General features: G+C 44.3%; 1 protein-coding gene across 1 annotated transcript in view; it reads left to right on the top strand.

Moving 5' to 3' along the window:
• Positions 1–21582, top strand: part of LOC138469891 (extracellular calcium-sensing receptor-like) — a 134952-nt gene that overhangs the window by 86926 nt on the left and 26444 nt on the right. Inside the window, exon 4 of the mRNA XM_069609032.1 lies at positions 6481–7311. Coding sequence (XP_069465133.1) covers positions 6481–7311 — 831 coding nt within the window. The remainder of the gene's footprint in view (positions 1–6480; positions 7312–21582) is intronic.

The raw sequence follows: 21582 nt of genomic DNA, 5'->3' as shown, positions 1-21582 counted from the left end.
CTCTCCCTATGTCTTCCATGATGTCCGCCATTGAAAGCAAAAAGTGGCTTACTCCTGATCCCCTCTTGCATGTCAAAGGCCGCCATCATGGAATGGCTTCTATTCCTTTGATTTATGGACGCTGCACCGCATTTCTTTTAAACAAACAACGTCTGAGCTAGTTGGGTATTGCGTTAAACCCCCGCTTGGAGTGGTGGGCTTGTGCAGTTACAGTCCTAAACCCTCGCCAAAACTCTCACCACTTGGGGCTAATAGGCCATCACCACATTATCCCTCCAGAAAAGTGAGGCTTAATGCTATAGTTATCCACACTTTAAATAAATAGTAGTTCCTTTGCAGCTGCTGGCGCAGCTTAGAAGATGTAACTGCAGCCTCCTCTGCCATGGTAGAGGTTCAGTACACACAATGCTAATGGTTCATATATCTATTTAATGGGGTTTAAAATGTGCCACACACACAACTATTTCAGAGTGCAGGATCAAAAAGGATGATGACGTTCTGGAAAGAGTTGAAGAAAAGTGGGAGGAGAAGAACAATACCAACTATGCTTCACAAGGCTGATTTTCTAGACCTAGTAAACTTGGTCTAAAGACAGAGATTTTATTCTAACTTTCTAAAAATACTGCTGCATCAAGCAACTACATGAGCACGGTCAGTTCAATATTCCATGACGCGTCCATCCAGGCTGTAAACATGACAGTGGTTAATCAGTAGAGTTGCATGGGCAAGTTTAACACAGAAAGCTTGAAGCACATTACAGATTCATGTTACTTTCTGAATTACACATCTCTCTTTCGGTTTCTAAGATCTTCTTGGAGCAAATTCCACTAGTATATGGGGTAACAAGCATGGCCTCATCTTCTTTGATTCTCTCACCTCTCGCGCCCGTGAATTAATCCTTCTAAGCCATAGCCTCTAGGTGCTGGCTCCTACCATCAGTGCCACGCTGCCTCTTGAGATAACTTACCTAAAGAAGAGGACCACTCCTGCTGTATTGAGACACCATAAAATCGCAGATGTCACCGGAGGCACGCAACATCCAAAATCACTGCCGGGCATCAGAAACACCCAGCTAGGGCCTGCCACGTGTTAGACCTCTAATCCCTTTAATTCTTATTCACCTGGGCATCCTCACCTTGGGCGTCCTGTCTTTAACAGCAGATGGCTAAAAAGGTGTTCTAATGTCCCTGGTAGCCCCATTTCCAGTTACGGCATATTTTAAGCATCGTCTACTTTCAGTGTATGCGTCATTTGTAGCATGTGTCATTGACTTTGCTCCCTACAAATCTTCATCCTTGTAATTTGTGGTATTTTGGTTTCACCTATGATTATGTAACAGCAAAAAACATCCAGTGTCTTGTACTTCTCTTCACTCACATCTTGAATACCCTATCATTCATGACTCAGGTGCGCCCTGTCTTAACTTTGGTTTATGGAATGCTTGCTCTATTGTTTCTAAAGCCAATTTACTTCCAGATCTCTTTATTTCCTTTCAGTTCGATTTTCTTTGCATTAATGAGACTTGGTTCAGACATTATGACACTGTCTCTATTGCTGCACTTACCCCATGCAACGGGCTAGTTTTTCATTCTTGTAGCACTTTTGGCTTCTCTATTTCTTCTCCAGCTTCCTTTTTTCCCTTTCAATATGTGTTGCTTGCTCTTTTTCTTCTCCTGTTCCTCTTTCTTTTTTGATTGCTTACCATCCTCCAGGGCATCTGGGTTCTTTCCATAATGATTTTGCTTCTCGACTTTCCATTTATTCATCTGACTACTAATTAATCGTTGCTGGTGACAGTAACATCCATCTACCCCAGCACAACTCTTCTATCCCATCTCTAGTCTTTCTTGTCTCATCTCACAACGTTAGATTACTGACTTCGGCCCTTAATCATTCCAAAGGTGGTGCTCTTGATCTTATCTTTATTTCCTCTGACCTTGTCTTAATTGAGTCTATTAGCACACTGCCCCTACTGATAATTTATTTGTTTATTCTTCTTTACAGTTTTGTCATTTGAATCCTCGTAGAAAATTCACTTGTCTGCATCACGTTGTGCACATCTTGAACTCTTCTCTTATTTCATCAATAGTATCACAGCTCTTTGACTGTGGGCATTCTTCTTCACCATTGGCCAATGTCTTGCTAACGTCTTTTCCGCCATCACTTCTTCACTAGGTACTGTACTGTTTCATCTCTTTCTGCATTCCAACTGAAGGGTAGGCTCTCACATCATTGATTTTCTTCTTCTCTAAGATCTTTAAGGATCCAAGCTCGCAGAGTTGAAAGCAGATGGTTAATTAAAAAATCTAGCATCAACTACCAACTATTCTCTGGATCAATTCAGTCATATGTATCCTACCTTACATAGGCTAAGGTTAGCTATTGTCCATCACTTATTCAATCCCAAGCTAATTCTCCTAGACTGCTGTACAACATTCTAAATAAGATTCTTGCACAACCTTCTGTTGACCCTTTGACATTTTATAATCTCTCTCCAACAGATTTTGCAGTTTTCTTTCTTGCCAAGATTAAAAATATTAGATCTTCGTTAAACACTGCTGTTCCTCCAACTGGTACTGTTTCTGCTGAACATCACTCTAGTGCTACATTTCCCTTAGTTATTCCTTCATTGTCTTTCTTTTCACTCATCTCCGAAGGCAATGGGCCTCATTATAAGTTTGCCAGTCTGGAAACAACGCTACCGGTAAGCTTGCTGGTACCGTTGTTTCCGGACCGGCAAACTACGAGTTCGGCGAGCGGGTGCCTTTCAGCCCACCAAGACTGAACTGGCGGGCGGAACGGCACCCGCTCGCTGAACTCGATGGATGCACCGGCACCATTCATGAATGGTGCCGGTGCATCAGACCTCCCCATTCCCATTGAGTCCAATGGGACTCACATGGGAATGGGGAGTAATAACACCGGCACCCGCCAATGGGATTAACCGGGAACGTAGTGGCTTTAATGCCCCGGTAGGTCCCCATTGCTGGGTGCCGGTAAATTCATGACTCTGTATTTACCGGCACGGCTACTGCCAGGGTCATAATGACCCCCAAAGTCTTATCTATGATTTCTGAAACTGATCCAGCTGCATTACCTTCAGATCCTCTGCCACCCTATTTAGTCAAGTCTATCTTTCCTGCTCTTGCTCCGATTCTTACCTCCGTGTTTAATCATTCTCTTTCCTTGGGCTATTTCCCATTGCTTTAAAAACTGCCACTGTTCTGCTTTTCTCAAAAAATCCTCCCTCGACCCCTCTTAGCCATCCAACTTCTGCACAATTTCACTTCTTTTGTGCTTACCCAAACTTTTGGAAGGACTTGTTTGTGTGCAACTTCCATAACTGTCACAGTTGTCTACCTCTTCATCAATCTGGTTTTCAGTCAGGCTTCTCCACCAAAACTGTACTCCTATCTGTTTCTATCTCAAAGAGTAGTCGCACACCTGCACTGGAATCAGAATCTAAGGCATTGGCCTGCAACTCCTGAGTCTACAGATGTATTGTGCTTAATCTCCCATTAGCCATAGCCAGCAAAGTCAATGATAAGGGATCATGGGATTTGTAGTCCAAAAATATGGAGAGATGTAAGTTGCAGACCTCTGATGTAAGTTTTCAGGACGGCAGTAGCAGTGGCAGAATATGTAGGTATTTGCTTTGCAACTGTTTGCAAAAAAGCAATTTTTTCTCCCATCTTTCTGTTCATCTCTGTTTTCTTCAACCCTTTTTCAGTGGTTCTTTGACTTATGAACTGAGTCCTTGGCTTCCTCGCCCATATAACAGCCAGCAGCATCCCTTTGTTTTCCACAGCCCGATGACGAACTGGGGTCCACTGCCGCCAAACTGTAAGCCAAGCCTTGACTACAGTTATCTCACAGGGACCTCTGTGGTTGGTTCCATTTGTGTTGGGGAGTAATTTGATCTTTTCTAGTCCATTAGGCCCTAATTATTGAGACCGCCATCCACTGACTTCTGTGTCACTGGTCCTGGAACATTAGGTGAGCTTTTGGCATTAAGCAGCTTCCAGACCTGATACTTACTGAGAGGTGCCAAGGAATCCATGGAATCCAATGATCTGGAGATTTATTCATGTAAGGCGTTGGCTTTTGGTGGAAGCTGTAGTTAGGGAACTTTCCTGGGGTGTTGGGTTTGACAATGTGGAGGTGAACTATTCTCTGATAATGGCCTCAAATGGTCAATACCAGTGTAGTGGTAAATGCGCCTTGTGGTTGTAGAAAAACAACAAAAGTGCTTGGAAGATGGCCTTGCAAGTAAAGGAAGGATGACTGCTGGCTAGCAGATTCAGTGGCAAACACAGTGGATGTAGTATGGTGGGTAGTATATGGCTAGGCCTGTTTAAGACTACTAATGGTGAGGTTCTTAAGATAAAAGATGAAATTCTATGTGTTCTTTCTGGCCTAAAATAGGGTGGTGTCAATATTACCAGTGAGCTTCCCTGCAGCCTGTGACCTTTCTAGTTCAGTGATTATTTTGCATGCACAAATTAGTGAATTAGCAAAGATTTACTGCCTGTGTAGCACTTGGTGATAACTTTCTTCCAAGTATAAATGATAAATGTATGTAATGCATGTTTTGTAACAGTTGTACAGTTATTACAGCACTGATAAACATTTGAAAAATGGTGTCCTCTTGTGACCTCAGGCAGCATTGATTTAACCACTTCCTCACCTGTTTGGGGTCATGTTAAGCTGGAATTTCACCTTTAAGTGCATAGGTCTGCAGTTCAATTGAGTTCCTTGCCAGAAGAACCATGTTTTCTCCACACACAATTTGAGGAGGAACGAGGAGGCTGAAGACGCGGGCATGAATAAAGTCAGCGTCCAACATTATCCAACACTGAAACTGATGGGTATTCAACAAAATATGCATTCCATAAGTGTTCTTTTACGTACGTCATTGAGCATGGAAATGTTCTTCACCAATTTCATGCAGTAGAAGTTACAATTTGCTTCATGACCGGTCACAGTGGAGAAGGCATGTACCAGCAGCAGGGATTGTTCATACAGAGAATCCCCCATGGCTACTGCATTGCATCCTCTTCACTCAGCTCTAGCTCCTTTGCTATACCCTTATTTTATTTCCATCTTGACTTCTCTTGTCAATTAGTTTCATTTCTGCTAGAATTTTCCCACCCTCTGTTATGCATATTCTCAATAAATGTTCTCTAAATTAATATTTTCCTTGTAACTATTGACCCATTTCTCTTCTTCCTTTTTCCCTTAAAGCTTTTTGAACATGTTCTGAAGTCTTATTATCATCATCATCTCATTTTTCTCATTAGAGGGTAGATTATTGTATCCTCGTTCCTCCTTTGGTATTTCTTGATTTGTTCTGTCCTGATGATCTTCTTATCTTATTAATCACACATACTCTGTATACAATTCCTCTATCTGCTGATATTCAGTCTTTCAGTTTCATCTTTAGGCTTATGAATCCTAAATCCTTTCCTCTATGTCCTCCTTTTCCGATCAATTTCATTCTTCTCTTCCTGATTGTCTCTCAGATGTCAAGCTATGCATGCCCTTAGATTCTCGTAATCTCATTCCTCCTGAAATTGAGATTCTTTAGCCTGGACTCTATCTTTCTGCATCTCCATGTAATCTAGACATCATTTTCAATTATTCATATTTCTTTTCTAATTATCCTTCCTCTCTTGCACATTCTTTCCATATTCAACTGTATAACATACATACATTGTTTTAATGTGTTAATTTTGTTGTGACTTAAGAATTTATCATGATTATGTTCACAATTTGATAGTGCTGATATTCTTGTAGGAGTCACTGCTTAAACTTTTGCTTCTCTTTAGTCCATTTTTAATTCAGCTATTTGTTTCCTCTGTCTGCTTCCACGGTGATCCCACTTTTAAATGTCTTCCACTGCACTGCAATGATTTTCCTTTCCCACCCGGCTCTGTTTTAAATTCATATACATTTTTTGTAAGTGCATCTATGGTCTTATCTTTCCACCTTGGTGCCTGTCTATACTCGACGCATGCACTTTGTTTCCTTCTTTTTTACTCTTGGATGGCATCAGTCCTCCTTGTGTGCAATCTGATTTTGACTTGTTTGGTCTTCTTGCCACTAAATTCGTGAATGCTTTTCCCCTGTCTTGTCCATTTATGTTTCTCTTAAAGCTTAGTGTCACTCCACTTTTTGAATGTAAATGTAATAGGACAGAATGATATCTAATGCTAAAGTCAATCAAACTCTAGATAGGTATCAATTAGGAACCGCTAGCCATTCTTCCCACAAACCTGTATTTGTTGTGCTGATTCTTGCACAATAAACCTAGCAGTGCAGTCAGAGGTGATCAGCTCAAGCAAATGAAAGGTAAAAACAAAAATGTTGAGCTAGATGTATGTATGTATGAAATGTTAGTGTGGACCAATCACAAGAAACCAGATTCTAGTTGTCCAACATACCACCACCTCCTAACTTTTCTAATTCTTGCTTTCTTAGATAAGTTACTTATCATCAAGTCCCATCTTAAGTGACCGAAAACAGTTTCCTTCATTTTTCCGGACCATTCCCAGTGATGACTTCCAGTCACGTGGACTGGCCCAGCTGCTGATACACTTTGGATGGACCTGGGTGGGCCTCCTCGCTGAGGACAATGACTATGGACAACAGGGTGTCCAAATATTAGAAAAAGAGCTTCAAAAGGCTGGCGCTTGTGTGGCCTTCTCTGAGAGCATTCTCACAAGCAGAGCAGACAGGAATGCCTTTCACATTGTTAAAATGATTAAAACCTCAACAGCCAAGGCCATCGTCATCTACTCCACCTATGCTGGTCTGACTCCTGTTGTCGATGAGATAGTCAAACAGAATGTGACTGGTAAAATCTGGATTGCAAGCGAGTCTTGGTCAACCTTTCCTCTGATATCAGCTGAAAAGCACTCTGAAATCTTCCGTGGCACCATTGGTTTTGCAATGCATATAGGAGAAATGCCGGGATTTGAAAAACACCTTAATAATGTACGCCCATCACAATTCTTTGATGATGACCTTCTTAGTGCCTTTTGGGAAAAGGCTTTCGGATGCAAGTGGCTACACGTGAAGAGGCTGATGGCGTTAGTGGACAATGAAACTCAACAGTGCACTGGGGAAGAGAAACTAGACCAACTTCATAATGGCTATAATGATGTTAATAATCTAAGAGTTGCTTATAGTACTTACAATGCTGTTTACGCCATTGCATTTGCTTTACAACATCTGTTGTCCCATAGGCAGGGACAGGGTCTCACTCTTCTGGGCGACTCTGTCGACATCAACGATTTAACCCCTTGGCAGGTAAGAATATGCTATTACAAACATTTTTATTAATTGAGTGCTTACATGTCCTTCACTCCATTTTGAAAACATGTCATAACTAGGTGACAAGCCTAGTCTAAAATAGCAAACAGGTACATCCAGGGGGATAATGCAGAACAGTACTTCCCCATTTTATAAAAAGAAAAACAGTTCAATGGGAGAGCAACTTCTGTGCTCCCTCATTTAACTGAAAATGTTTATCTCCTTGAAGTCAAATCATATTTATGGATTAAATGAAATGGCTGTTTTAGGATCTCAGGGAATGTGTGGGGTATGGAAACACACCAACCTCTTCCAGCAGACAAAACCCGACCTTGCCAACAGTGAAGCATTCTTTCTGGACCGCCCCAACCTGCATCAATTGAACCACCACCGTTTAACTGCAGAGAGCACCCACATTTGACCCTACTCAACATCCATTTGCTGCCAGGTCCTCCATGATACTACGTGCATGACTGAGCCTGATCACCTCAGAATCAACTTTCGAACATAGGTCTGATATGATGTGTCAGCTCACCAAGAAGTGAAACCAGATACTGTGACATTAAACTGCCTCTACAGTCCATTGGGAGCCTATAAACTGGTTAGGTCAGATAACTCCTGTTTTCACTTCAATATCCTTTGTGTGGTAGAACCTTACCTACCACTCTTGGAACTACACTCAGAGTGCTAATTTCTCAGGTCTGTCGCATCTCTTCTGTTCTTCCTTTTGGCTTTGTATAGTAATCTTTTTTCATTCTACTTGCAGATGGTGTGTTTTAATAAATTGTTTATATTTTTATATAACCTAATATAGAGCATTTGCATTATTTTGAACTGTGGTTCTGTGTTGTTTGTGTCACTACTGGTTCACCTTCACACCCTTCTTGAGATTATAGCTTTCCCTCGGCCCTCATTACCACAAAAGGCAAAAGAGGTTTATCTCTTGATTGTCTGTGTTTTACCACTATGAATTTGTTGTGTTTTGGTTCGTAGAACTGTGAGGGCCGAGTAAGACATTCTACCCATATTCATCCTTGTATTCCTGTTAGGCAAAATCCAGCTTGTCCACGAGCACAGGACATTCTTCGATATCCTGATTTGGTTGCAGTGGAACTTATCAACATTATTGATCTGAGGGATCAATAAGGAGAACACTTTCAATATCTTGTTTTCTGTGGAATTAAATAATCTTCAAAAAGAGCAATCTCAGGTTATTTGAATTCCATCCATTGGCTTCATGGGTCCAAATAAAATAGATGTGTTTCTTGTTTAACTGGACCCAGTAAATCATCATTAATATATGTTTAAGACAGACCTCCAGATAAATCTCCTTTAATCATTAAATACATCTTGGAATATTCTGCGTAGGACTGTATAACAAATACATCCTGGATGTTCAGGTCGTTCAGACATATATTGAATAGGGTGTACCCTGTAGTAGCTATTAAACAGAGATTCAGGATATTCAGGATATTGAACGACAGTTCTGACTGATGTAATGTTCCAATGGAAATGGCAAGGTCAACCTTGTTGAACATTACAACAAACATTACAACAAAGGTTCTATTATGTCTACATATTTGACTATACCAAAGTGAATTTTCTTTGGCGATAATCCCAACTACATATGATGCAGAAGTTGCATTTTGTAAGGTGGAGGCAACATATGTTAGGCAGAATCATATGCAGTACCCTTTGGGAACACCACACACAATTAAGACTACAAGTGTAAGTACAATTTCACCTTTGGTACAAACCCGTACTACAAAGTAAAGTGGTAGGGATGGCTGAGCAGCCAGACTTATCTCAAGGGTAAAGTGAGCAGTACAAGAGGTTACACAAAGGACAACAATCACTATGGTTCAAACAAACACTGATTCAAGGTTTCTGAGTAAAAGAATATACATTTATTTACACCATCAGTTATAAAATAGTTCACTGATATAAAGCAGCAGAAAATCACAATCTTAATACACTACAATGACCCCCAATCAATCCTGGACAAGTTACGCTCAAAATGAAGTGTGAGCAAAATGGCACTCCAGTAATTTAAAAGGGAGAAAAGACAGGGTTATCAACAATCAATCAGCGCCAACAAGTTATAGGCAGGGCAATCTAGAAAAGGCTTACTACAACTAGGATTCAAGTCAATAGGCTTGGGCCAATGTTAATGGTTCAGAGTCTTTGCAGAGGATAACACAGTTCAGAGTAGTTTGCGGTTAAGTCTTTGCCAAGAGTTCAAAACAAAGTTGGTCGGATGAAAAGTTATTCAAAGGAGAAGAGAAGGACACGCCTTTGGAGAGGCAAAAGATTTCAAACACTTTCACCGCAGCCGGACAGAACGAATGACCGAATTTTCACAGTACCTTAAATGAAGAAGAATGCTGTAGCTTAGGCCGTTGTTCCTGGCAGTTCCTGCAGGTTCACGGAGGAGGAAGACTGGAGGGTCCTGCACTGCCCAGGGAAGAAGCCAGCAGCAGAGCCAAGTGTCAAATAAAAGGTACACTACTTAAAGCTCAAACAGGTTCCGTTCCTTCTGGCTATCCGGTACACTGCAGCAAGGAACAGCAAATTTGACCAGGAGAGGGAGGCCAGCGATTGGTGTTTGGCAAGCTGGTTGGTCCCACCAAGCTCAAGGGAAGAAGATTCCTTACAGATCTTCTCTGTCGTCGGAGTTTCGGGCGATTCGGACCTGCAGCAGGGCTTCAATGGGATGTCCAGTAGCTGCAGCAGTCCTCTTCCTTCAGCTCCTCTTTGGTTTTCTCGGTCCAGTGGCAACTCTGCCTTCCAAGTCCCAGAGACCTGCTTTTAAGCAGTTTTCCCCAATTCACACAGCCTAGCTGTCAGTCACACAGCAAGGTGGCTGTCCTGGCAGGACAGGCACCTAGCCAATCAAACTAGAGTGCGACTTGGGTCTCCAAGGAGACCCTGTGCAGGGGGCCTCAAACCCCTCCCTCACATCCTGTCCACTCAGATATTCAGGTGCCTAAGGAGGGCTTCTGTGTAGAAGCCCGCCAAAGGATGGTGAACAAAGGAACAGAACCTGGTTTGGCGCGCAGAGTTAAACACGAGAAAGACCTTTACAATAAAAATGGTGAATAAACCCGACCGGAACCAAATAAAAATAAAAGGGGTTCAGCTGATTAGAGTTTGAGGCTACCACCATAGCCTCTAACAGTACTGAGGCTAGTTTCATAGTCCACGGTATAATAAAAATGCTAGATACCACTGCCACCAGCCAAATCTTAGAGAAAGGGGAACAAAATAATGTTCCATTAGAATCAGACAAAAAGGGATAACTATTAACCCTTCCAGTACTCTATGGAAGATAGGGTGTACTGGGTCTGTAGTTTTTAAAAAGGTTAGTAAAGTCAATGGCAACTTTACATGTTCTGAGGTTCTGAGAGACAGTAGTCAGTCCCAGAAAATGGAGTTTAAAAGTGGGAAGTCTAACAAGACAACCCGGTGTCTCTGCACTAAAGGTGCTGTGTGACACACAGTAAAAAGATGATGCCTATGGAGTGGGTGAGATGCCATAGTCCATGAGCACAAAATATTTACATCACACAGCAAAAACACATGTAAAAGTGGGAAAAAAGGCTTGTACTCTTAACAGGTGAAAAAAATGAATGCTAGAAATCCAGACTCAACAGGTAAGGGAAATTAGCCATTCTGGAGAATTCTCCCTAACACTCGCCCACCCCCCAGACTAAGGTACAAGAGGATTTATTCCACTTCTGGATGTATCTCTTCTCTTCACTCAGTTATAAACATCCTAGAGAGACCATCAGCATTTTGGTGGTGACATCCTGACCTGTGTTCAATGGTGAAATCAAACCCTTGCAGGAAGATTGACCATCTTAGTAGTTTTGGGTTCTCCCTTTTCATTTGTATTAACCATCTCAAGGGTCGGTGGTCTGTCTGAATCACACAAGTAGATCCATACAAGTATGTTCTAAACTTCTTCAGAGACCACACAATAGCAAAGCCATCACACTCAATGGTTGCCCACCTTGTTTCAGGGTCCTTCAGCTTCCTGCTGATTAAGCAATGGGGCACTCCTTACCTTTCACATCCAGTTGACTAAGGACTGCACCTATACCTATATTGTGTCTGCACAATGAAGGGTTGGTGATAATCAGGAGCTCTTAGTAATGGAGCTTGACATAGGGCTTTCTTCAGGTTTTCAAAGGCTTGAGTGCACTCCTCATCCATCTGACCTTCTTAGGGAATTTTGGAGAGGAGACTATATTCAAGGGAGAAGCTATGGTCCCATAGTTCTCTATGAAATTCTTGAGACCTAGGAAGGCTCTCACCTGGGTTTGAGTAGTAGGGGTGGCCAAGTTTTGTACAGCTTTTACTTTGCTAGGCAGTGGACTTATTTCACCTCCTCCTACCTCATGACCAAGGTTGACCACTTGTTCTGACCAATTTGACATTTACTTGCCTTTATGGTCAGATGGGCCTGCTCAAGAGCCTGCAATACATATCCTAAGTGGTCAACGTTTTCTTTCCAAGTAGGGCTGAACACTGCAAAATCATACAAGTATGCCATGCAGAAGTCCTCCATCACATTCAGAACTTGATTAACCATCCTTTGGAATGTAGCAGGTGCATTGTTTAATCCAAAATGCATGACCTTAAACTGGCAGAGGCCTGCTTGGGTTGAAAATGCAGTTTTCTCCTTAGCATGGTCTGTCAGGGATATTTGCCAATAGCCTGAAGAAAGGTCAAATGTACTGAGGCTACTTGGCTGCACCAAGTTTATCCACCATATCATCTGTCCTTGGTAAAGGATGGGCATCAGTCTGTGTGAATCCATTTAGAGCTCTATAGTCCACACAGAATCTCAACTCAAATCTCAAATCGCCGATGCGCCTGACTCCGAAGCACCAGCACACTGGAGAGATGTAAGCGATCCTTCGTAGCGCACACTTGAGACTGAATACAGATAATTAACATTACTGACACGCTCCACCTTTGCCTAACAGGAGCTGTGATCACTAGGTGTTTTCACACAATTTAAGACGATTTTCACGCTACGTAAGGTATATCTTATGATCTGATCAGGTTTACACATTATGTGATTGTAAATATTAATAGCCGTGTTGACATAGATTTTCCTCTCTCTCCTAAATCTATACATTGGGACAAATGCTTGGACATGAAAACTATGGGTATGTGATTTACATAACTATTGCTTATGCACTGCATTAACTTTAACCTTGATGTTCTTTGAATTGTTTGGTGATAAAAGTGAATGTTTGGCAAAACATAATATATAATCTATCTAATATGTACAGCCCTGAAGATTGTTTATGACTGACATGCGTTGGCACATGTGCATTGAAAAGCCTACCATTATTTTTGTTTGGCCTCATGACACAGAAGTACTAGATGAAGTACAAATATAGGAATGTGAATAAAACAATCCCTCTGATTAAATTAAATGTTTTTTGCAAGTAAATTATTTGTAAGTCATATAAAGTACCAGAACACATACTCGTGCAGCCCTGCCAGGGGCCAACTGAGAGCACCAGTTATAAAAGGGTGGAGTCACCTTATTTATCTTCTTGAGAGGCACCAATAGTGCCACATTCCTAGCTCCACTCTTGCCAGAGGTTTGGCAAGTGTGACAGCTCCTACAGAATTGTCAACTTCTGAACCCATCTTAGGCAAGTAGAAGTATAAAGATAGCCTTTCCTTGGTCTTTTTGAAACTCAAATGACCAGCCAAAGGTATATCACGGGGCAACTGTAGGAAATGGAGTCTGTTTTCTAGGGGCACTACAAGTTTGTTGCAGTTCCCAGGGATAGACTGAGTTGGTTCACTGTACAAGAGGCCATCTTCGCAGTGCAACCTATGCTTCCCAGGCTCTTGCCCATCAAGCTGAGAAGCTGCCTGTTGTTAAAGACTGCAGCTCAGTATGGCCAACAGGACCCAGAACTCCAACTATAGTAAGGTCGTCTTCCAGATCTGACTCTTCAGAAGCTGGATAAACCACATAGGGTTGTACCTCACACTCAGCCTCAGCTGGTGGAGGAGTCACAGATGTGAATTTATACAATCTTGGGAATGTCCTTGTTGGTAGCACAGGGGTGCTATCTGCTTTCTTGTTGGAAGTCTTAGATGTCCCCTTTTCCTCTTTATTTTTGAAAATAGCAGTTAGTAAGTCCTGTGGACTGTGGGGGATAGTTTCCTCTATCAGTTCCCCTGGAGAAGCTCTCACCGCCCTCTCCCTCAGAGGCCTAGTGAGCTCCTGTCTCCTTTTACTGGGAGGCCTGGGGGTACAAGACACAACTCCAAGTGTTTTTGGGTCATTACCCAACAGGACTCTCCCAGGCACTTCACTCTGCACACTAACAGGTATCTTGACAGTCATGTCATTGCACCGGATGAGAGCTGGTAACTGGGGAAGCATTTGCACAGGGCCTCCAGCTAACTTGGTTAGGTTTTTGGGTGCCTTAGCGACATCCTCTACCTTGAAAAATTATTCATCAACCACAGTTACGCTGGCTCCAGTGTCTCTGATGGCAGGGTCTTCTGGCCATTCACAAGAGCACTATCTTTTAATACTCTTTAGCATTATCTGGGACGGAAGTACAGATCTCTGAATTCTGTTGTTCCCACAATTCCAGGGACACTAAAGAAACACTAGCTGAGACTCTCATGGGTTCATCACCCAGTAGGCGACAGTTTCTACTTGCCATATGTACTTCTTCCTCTGGGGAGAAGACTAAGGAGACAGTGTGGACCCCTGAAGGCTTAGCCTTGCATCTGGGATAACCTTTCACATGGTCAGTTGACCCACAAACTTTGAAGAATGGGGGCTTGTCTGACCTCCTTCTGGTTTGGGTCCAGAAGCTACACTAGCATGATTTGGTTTCCCTTGTGGCTTATCCTTGTTATATTTGGGGCCCTCTTTTGGATTGGAGGTATTAGAATTCTCCTTGTTATCTTTCTTTGGCTGCTTTCCCTCATACGTCTTCTGAGTTGCCCCAGAATCCTTGTGAGTAGCCCTGTTAGCAACCCACAAGTCAGCAGCCTTAGCTAATTTCTTTGGATCTATCTCCTTAGAAACAGCCAAGTGCCGTCTGAGCTCAGGAGAGCAGGCATAATAGATAGATTCCAACATAACAAGATTTCTCATACCTTCATAAGTGTTAGCTCTGTAACCCTTAACCAAACAATCTAAGTATTTCAAACATTCACATCCCCAGGTAGCCCAAGGGGTACCATCATGCTTTTTGAGGGTCCTAAACCTCTTAAGGTACTGGGAAGGGGTCTTACCAAATCTAGCAATTAAGGCTAGCTTCACACACTCATCATCCATCCTATTCACCTTCCCCAACTCCATCACAGCATCAGATTAAACAGTGGGTAGCCTACAGAAGAGCCAAGGAAGCAACTGATTCCTTGTAATGTCTTGATCCCATGGTTGTGCTCAAACAAGGCCAACCAATCCAAAATATCAAGCTTAGCCTCATACATACCCACAAATTCTTCATGCATACATGGTCTCTTAGGACTGGAAGACCTAGAAGACTCTGGGAGAGTAGCATTCTCAATAGACAATTTCTAGTGCATGGGTTAACTGCATTCTCTGAGCTTAAGTTCTTGATGATTTTGTTCAGTTTGAGCATTAATATGTTTGAATTACAATTCAAGCCTCATCTTTTCTAGAGCAATGAATTCAGGACTGAGTGTAGGACCTGATGGGGTCCCAGAGGACAAGCGTTGAGGTTTCTGAACAAGTAGAGGAGCAACAGGGCCTACAGTGTGAGACTCATCTGCCTCATCTAACTCATCAATAATATTGGAAACATTATCTTCCTCATTACTTTCCACATTTGCCAGAGGGGCAGGCATTTCAGACCCACTCCCCAGACTTTGTTTCTCCAACAACTTTTCAATTAATTTTGACTTTTTGCCTTTATCAGAGAGATTCCTATCTCTACACACATTTTGCAAATGATCAACAGTGCAAGTAAGGAGGGTCTCCTGACTGTAACTTTCGATATCAGACATGATTAAAATTGTGTTTAGTGGTGTTTTGCCTTGTGGTTAGTTGAGCCAAGGTAATAGCAGCAATCTAAGTGTAATCACTATACTTTATCCTCACCACTGTACACCAGTGTTAGACAGAATCATATGCAGTACCCTTTGGGAACATCACACATAATTGAGACTACAAGTGTAAGTGTAAGTACAATTTCACCTTTGATACAAGCCTGTACTACACAGTAAAGTGGTAGCGATGGCTGAGCAGCCAGACTTATCTCAAGAGTAAAGTGAGCAGTACAAGAGGTTATACAAAGGACAACAATCACTTAAGGTGCTGTGTGACACACAGTAAAAAGATGATGCCTATGGAGAGGGTGAGACTCCATAGTCCATAAGCACAAAAATGTAAAACACACTGCAAAAACACATGTAAGAGTGGGAAAAAAGGCTCACACTCTTACCAGGTGAAAAAAATAAATCCTAAAAATCCAGCAAATCTGCTGAGGGACTCAACAAGTAATTAGCCATTCTGGAGAATTCTCCCTAACAGCATACAAAGTCTATCTGCATCAATATATCATGGTAGCAGCATCTTCCAGTGATGGGGAGGTGTGAGAAACCTGACAGTGTCTCCCTAGCTAATCCCCCGGGAATCTGTCATCCAGGTGACTAGCACAAGGCCATCGCTATTGAATCCAGTTCCTGGAGGTGGACCAGCGAGGAAGGATCACCTGGATGCAGTGTTTTTGAGGGGTGGGAGTTGGACACCAACCTGATGGGTGAGATGCGGTATCCCCTTCTTTCAACACCCTTTCCCCATCCTACCATGTAGGATATTCCAAAACACTGCCCCCCCTCCCCTTTTCCGACACAAACATATTTGCACAACACGGAAGACAATGGACAAGAGTCAGGCAAAATCAAGCAGTTGACCAGAATCACACACTCATGATGGCCCTTTCCCTTCCCCACACGGATAAAAGGTGGAGCACGAGAGCACAGGCAGTGCAAGGCAGTTCAAGAGGATGAGAAAGACGGCACATATCGAGAGCGTGACAAGGAGAGAAGCGACCTTGCCCTTTCCGACCAAGGCTGTGAAACCTCCAGAGAAGGAATCATAAGACCGGAACAATAGCTAACTGTTACTCACTGTGAAACCTCCAGAGAAGGAATCGTAAGACCGGAACAATAGCTAACTGTTACTCACAGTAAACCGAACAGGCTGGGGCATTGCTCGGACCTCAAACCCGCAGATAAAAGGAAGCGGCTCCGGATAAATGTTCAGCCCAAACTGTGGTGATCTTCCAAATGGGAGACACCCAGGACCAGGCCTCCTCAACGTGAAGATCTCTTTAATGCAATATACCCCTCTGCTAATTAGTAATCATAGACAGAGGAGTCGATTGCTCAAAAGAGCGCGGACACTCACACCGCCACACCAAGGCTGAAATGCAAAAGACAACTGATTACAACAGTGAATACTTTTCTATTATACAGTGTTCTAAATAGAGGTGAGTATACCTGAAAAACTTAGGCTGGAGATTTATTACAGCGTCAGATTGAAAGCAAGGAAGAACCAACCCTGAAGAGGAAAAGCAGAGAAGGGCCTATTATACTCAATAATTTATGATGCAAAAATAATAAATGATGATCTGTGATGGCTTACACTATAAGTAGAGAGACACTGCCGCTGGAGTTGAATGTTTTCCGTCACCCGCAAATGGGCAAGAACCGGGTCATGCCGAGCTCTGCGGACCCAGTAATTGCCCATATGTGGGTGCCGGAATCAAGGGCCTCCCGATCCCCATTCTGCCCCATAGGGCTGAATGGGGATGGGGACGTCGGATGCACCGGCACATTCAGAGTTGTGCCGGTGCATCCGACGCGCTGTGCTCTCGGTTGCTGTTACATGTGCCAAGCCGGGGAGACGCTTGTCTCTGTGGTACCGACCTTGACTCCAAAGTAAAAGAAAGCCAAGTGGTTCATCACAGCCGGTGAGTCCATGGGAGAGTCGATAAGAAATTGAACTGTGTTGAACGAAAAGTAGCAAACAGCTAATCTGAACTGTGAAAGGCTCAAAGAGCTATTGATTGAAAAGGGGAAAACTAGCAACAGAGGAGTCCAGCACAATGTGGGTGCTCACGCAGGAGACTTTGGCAGATTATCCGATGGTAGAAACTACCGTAACCAGAAGGCCTTAGAAAAAGGCAAAGAGGGGGTCAAAGTGGTCATACGGGGGTCTTGTAAAATCCTCTGTAAGTCAAAAGTCTTTGGCCGACAGACTTGTTTGAAGCGAAGGGAAGTGAGTCATGCATAACAAGAAATTAATGAGAACGATACGAATGACAAGTTGGCAAGAGTGAACCCGTCGTAGGGATGCTATCAATACAGGGCAAGCCTAAAGTCCCATGAACAGTGTGTTGACAGGACTGAACCCGATCAAGGGATGTCCACAGTGAATTGTTTGAAAAGACATTAAGATTTGTGAATGCAAGGAGTACTCAAGACCAGGGGAAGCGGATTGTCCCCCTTGACATCTGGGTTTGAGCCCAACCGAGGGAGATCCAGGGGTGGAAAGACATCACCCAAAGTCCATTTGGAAAGTAACATTTTGTTTGTCTGTTTTGTTGAACACATTAAGCCCTCGAAGGCAAGAGACTTTTCTTTGAAAGGAGACTCAACCATTGAAGAACCTGATAGCTGGAAAGGAACTGTTGGCTTGTGCTGGGAAAGCTTGAGCGTGTACTGTGCTCGCTCGGGAGATCCACTTTTTTAGAACCTCAAAACGTGGGGCAGTCACATGCTGACTTATTATTTGTGAACATTTCTTTCTTCATTGAAACCCCTATAGAACACACTTTCTGTAATTAGATGTAGGGATACGGCAATCGTTTTTTGTTAGCATAGACCTTTTACTTTGAAGAAGACACAAGGAGTGCCATAATTTTCATTTGATGGTCAAAGCTTGCTCCCTTCTTAGATTTAGGTTCAGGTTATGCGTTTCTCCACCATGCATTTACTAATAAACACACTCGAACTGTGATCACTTGTGTCTGTCTTCACTGTTGCCACCATGAGTTCCTTATAGAGGCATGCACAGGTTTTAGTGCTTAAAGGATGCTGGTATAAATACATTAATTAAATGACAACAATAAGACAATGGGCCTCATTACGAGATTTGCGGTAAAAACCAAACATTACCGGCATGGAGGCAATACTGCGTCTGGGTAGCACTGACGCAGCTAACAGTGGCCGATTACGAGAATGCGTGCATGCACGTAGCGGCATGCCGGTAACTTCTGTACTGGCATGCCATTAACGACCCTAAAGCCCCTGTTAGCGGCATCATGCAAAGGGCTGACACCTCCGCCGCCTCCGCCCACCCCTAAATAACGGGCCCCGGCAATAACGGGTCCGGCAATACCAGAACCGGAAGTAACGTCATCACGCCGGAATGGAAAATGCAACGGTGGCAATCTTGAAAAACACAATCCATTGCAATCCTCCAGACACAGGACCTGGATCCACAAACCACCACTAAAATACCCTGCACAATACCTAAGGCCATCAAGAAAGTTGGCTCCCGCCAGCATAAGGTGCGCTTCACGGAGGATGAGTTGAATATGCTGGCAAACACTCTGGTCCAGAACGGTGAAGTGGTCTTCGCAGCAGACCTCGGGGCACCTGCTCAGCTTAAAAAAAAAGAAATATGGGAGGAAGTGGCCCAAAGAAGTAAAAAAGACGTGGGATGACCTGCGCCTTTGTGTGCGGAACATTCTTTTGGCCAATCGGAGCCAGGGTCTGGCAACAGGCAGCGGGGCCAACTCCCCCATCAAGCTCACCAGATGGGAGGAAACATGTGCCAGTACGATTGGCATGGAGGCCATTGATGGAGTTGGAGACATGGAGCATGGAGTACCGTAATCAGCAGATGCAGGTGAGTGTCCACACAAACCACTGGAATCCAAAGCATGATGATGGACCACCAATGTGACAGTGACATAAGCCAATGCATGGGCCTTCACACACACATGGACACATCCCTGTCTAGATGCTGTCCCCAGTACCGTCACATCAACATGCATGCTGCATTTCAATGCCATACCTGAGACACACCCCACAAACAGCTAAACGGCATGTGTCATACTGCATGCATGTAGTCCATAACACAAAGGCATGTCACACAGCATACACCACCTCAAACATGTGAGAACCTGACGTATGCCTGAATAACCCTCCATATAGCAAGCAACCTGCATTTCACAACTCCAAGACAACAAATCATCACATGTGTACAACTGCACTAATACCAATGTATGCAAGATACATGTACAACCATCACTGATGCCGTGCCTCTCTCGGTACCCCACAGGCACAGATTCCAACAGCGATGGTGAGTACACAGCCGCATAGGCCAGGACACCATCCAAAAAGGCCAGGGGCAGCGATGATGGCACCAGGCCATCCACATCTAAGGGCACTGGCAAGCAACAACAGCCACACAGGGCATTGCTGACACAAGATGCTGAGGCATAGGGGCGGCAAAGAACTGCCGCAAAACCAACAGCAGCTAGACAGGTGGAATCCACTGATCCTGAGGCAGTGGCAGAGGGGAGCCTGTCTGCCGCAAACAACTCCGTAGTGGAGGCTGCTGCCACAGCACCCCAGAGTGGAGGCGAAGGACAGTGCCAGGCTGAGGAATGTCTCCCTGAGGACGACAACCTGTCCAAGGATGTGGTGTGCACACCCAGCCCCAAGCAAACCCCCAGCACACCCCGCAGAGCAGCCCCAATAGCACCCCACTGGAACAGTCCGGAGGAGAGCCAATCGAAGAGCCCTGGAGCCCCCCAGAGGACACAGATGCCTTTGGCCCCTCGGCAGATATCCCATCCACGATAACAGGCATCCGGGACGGAGAGCTGCGCAAGGCCCAAATGGAGGGGCGGCAGCAGGAGCTCACAGGACGCGTGTAGCAGTATGTTTCCGATGGTGCCTTGACAAGGCAGGAGACCTGTAAAAACACTACGCCCATTACAGTAACCATGGAGTCAAGTACCAGGCAGATTTGCAAGGAGCTGTCAGCGGTGAGGCAGGCCCTGGCCAGGCTTGCCCAGGCCTTGGAGGCTCAGCGTCCTGCCCCAACAGTGGAGCATGCAGGCATTGTGTCATCGTCAAGCTCCACCCAGACGAGCCCCCTGGGTAGGTCTGCACGCGCCACGCGGCTCTCTGACATGCAGCCCCCGGAGGCCGACAGAGGCTGCTAGTAGCAGGGGCAGCCTGCATGTGCGGACTCATTTTGACTCATGTTGCACTGACTATGATTGCACACCATGTGTGGGGGAGTTGTAGGGAGAGGGATTGTATGGGGGAGTAGTGGTGGGAGGGGGAGAGGGGATGGGGGTGTGTGGGGGAGTTGTGGGGGGAAGGGAAAGGGGAGGGGGTGTGTGGGGGTGTTGTGGTGGGAGGGGGTGGGGGGAAGGTGTGTGTGTGAGGTGGAGGGTAAATGAACTTTGTATATATTACCTGTTTAATACACCCATTGTGTACACAAACATCACATGACTGGACATTGCTTATTGTGTATGTGTGCTTTATTGGTTTACAGTGCACAGTGTCCATGTACCCCTACACCCAGTGCCTAGAGTCCCACATCCATTGCACCCTCTGCATCCATGTGTCTTAGAAATATTGGCCTATCAAAGACTGGCGCACAGCACGGCCCTCATGTGCATCGCCACCTGACTGATGTGCAACCCCTTCTTCTTCATCATCCTCATCCTCACCTGGTGGTTGATGCTCAACGTCAGGCGGCAGAGGCACGTTCCGTCGGATGCACATGTTCTGCAGTATGGCACATACCATGATGATCTTGGACACCTTCTCATGCCCGTACAGGAGTGCCCACCCGACCTGCTTAGGCAGCGAAAACATGCCTTCAACAGGCCAAAGGTCTGCTCAATCACCACACGGGTATGGGTATGGGCCCGATTATAGTCCTCTTCATGCCTGTTCTGCGGGTTCCGAACAGGGTTGAGGAGCTACGGCTTCAAATGATAGCCAGCATCACCTGCATGGGAGCAAAATGAGGTTTATGTGAGTCAATTCCTACCATGACACCTGTACTTATCACTCTCATGACTACAGATATTTGTTGTTCACATGCACATGTCCCTGGATGTCTGCACACATGTTTATTTGCCACAATGTGTGCTGTTCCATGGTCTACAGGTGTAGCTGACGTCGTCCAGATGATGCAGGGTGCCC

This window comes from Ambystoma mexicanum, chromosome 1p, assembly GCF_040938575.1.
Source record: "Ambystoma mexicanum isolate Mex_15411 chromosome 1p, UKY_AmexF1_1, whole genome shotgun sequence".
Lineage (NCBI taxonomy): Eukaryota > Metazoa > Chordata > Amphibia > Caudata > Ambystomatidae > Ambystoma > Ambystoma mexicanum.
This window is presented reverse-complemented; position numbering and strand designations above follow the sequence as displayed.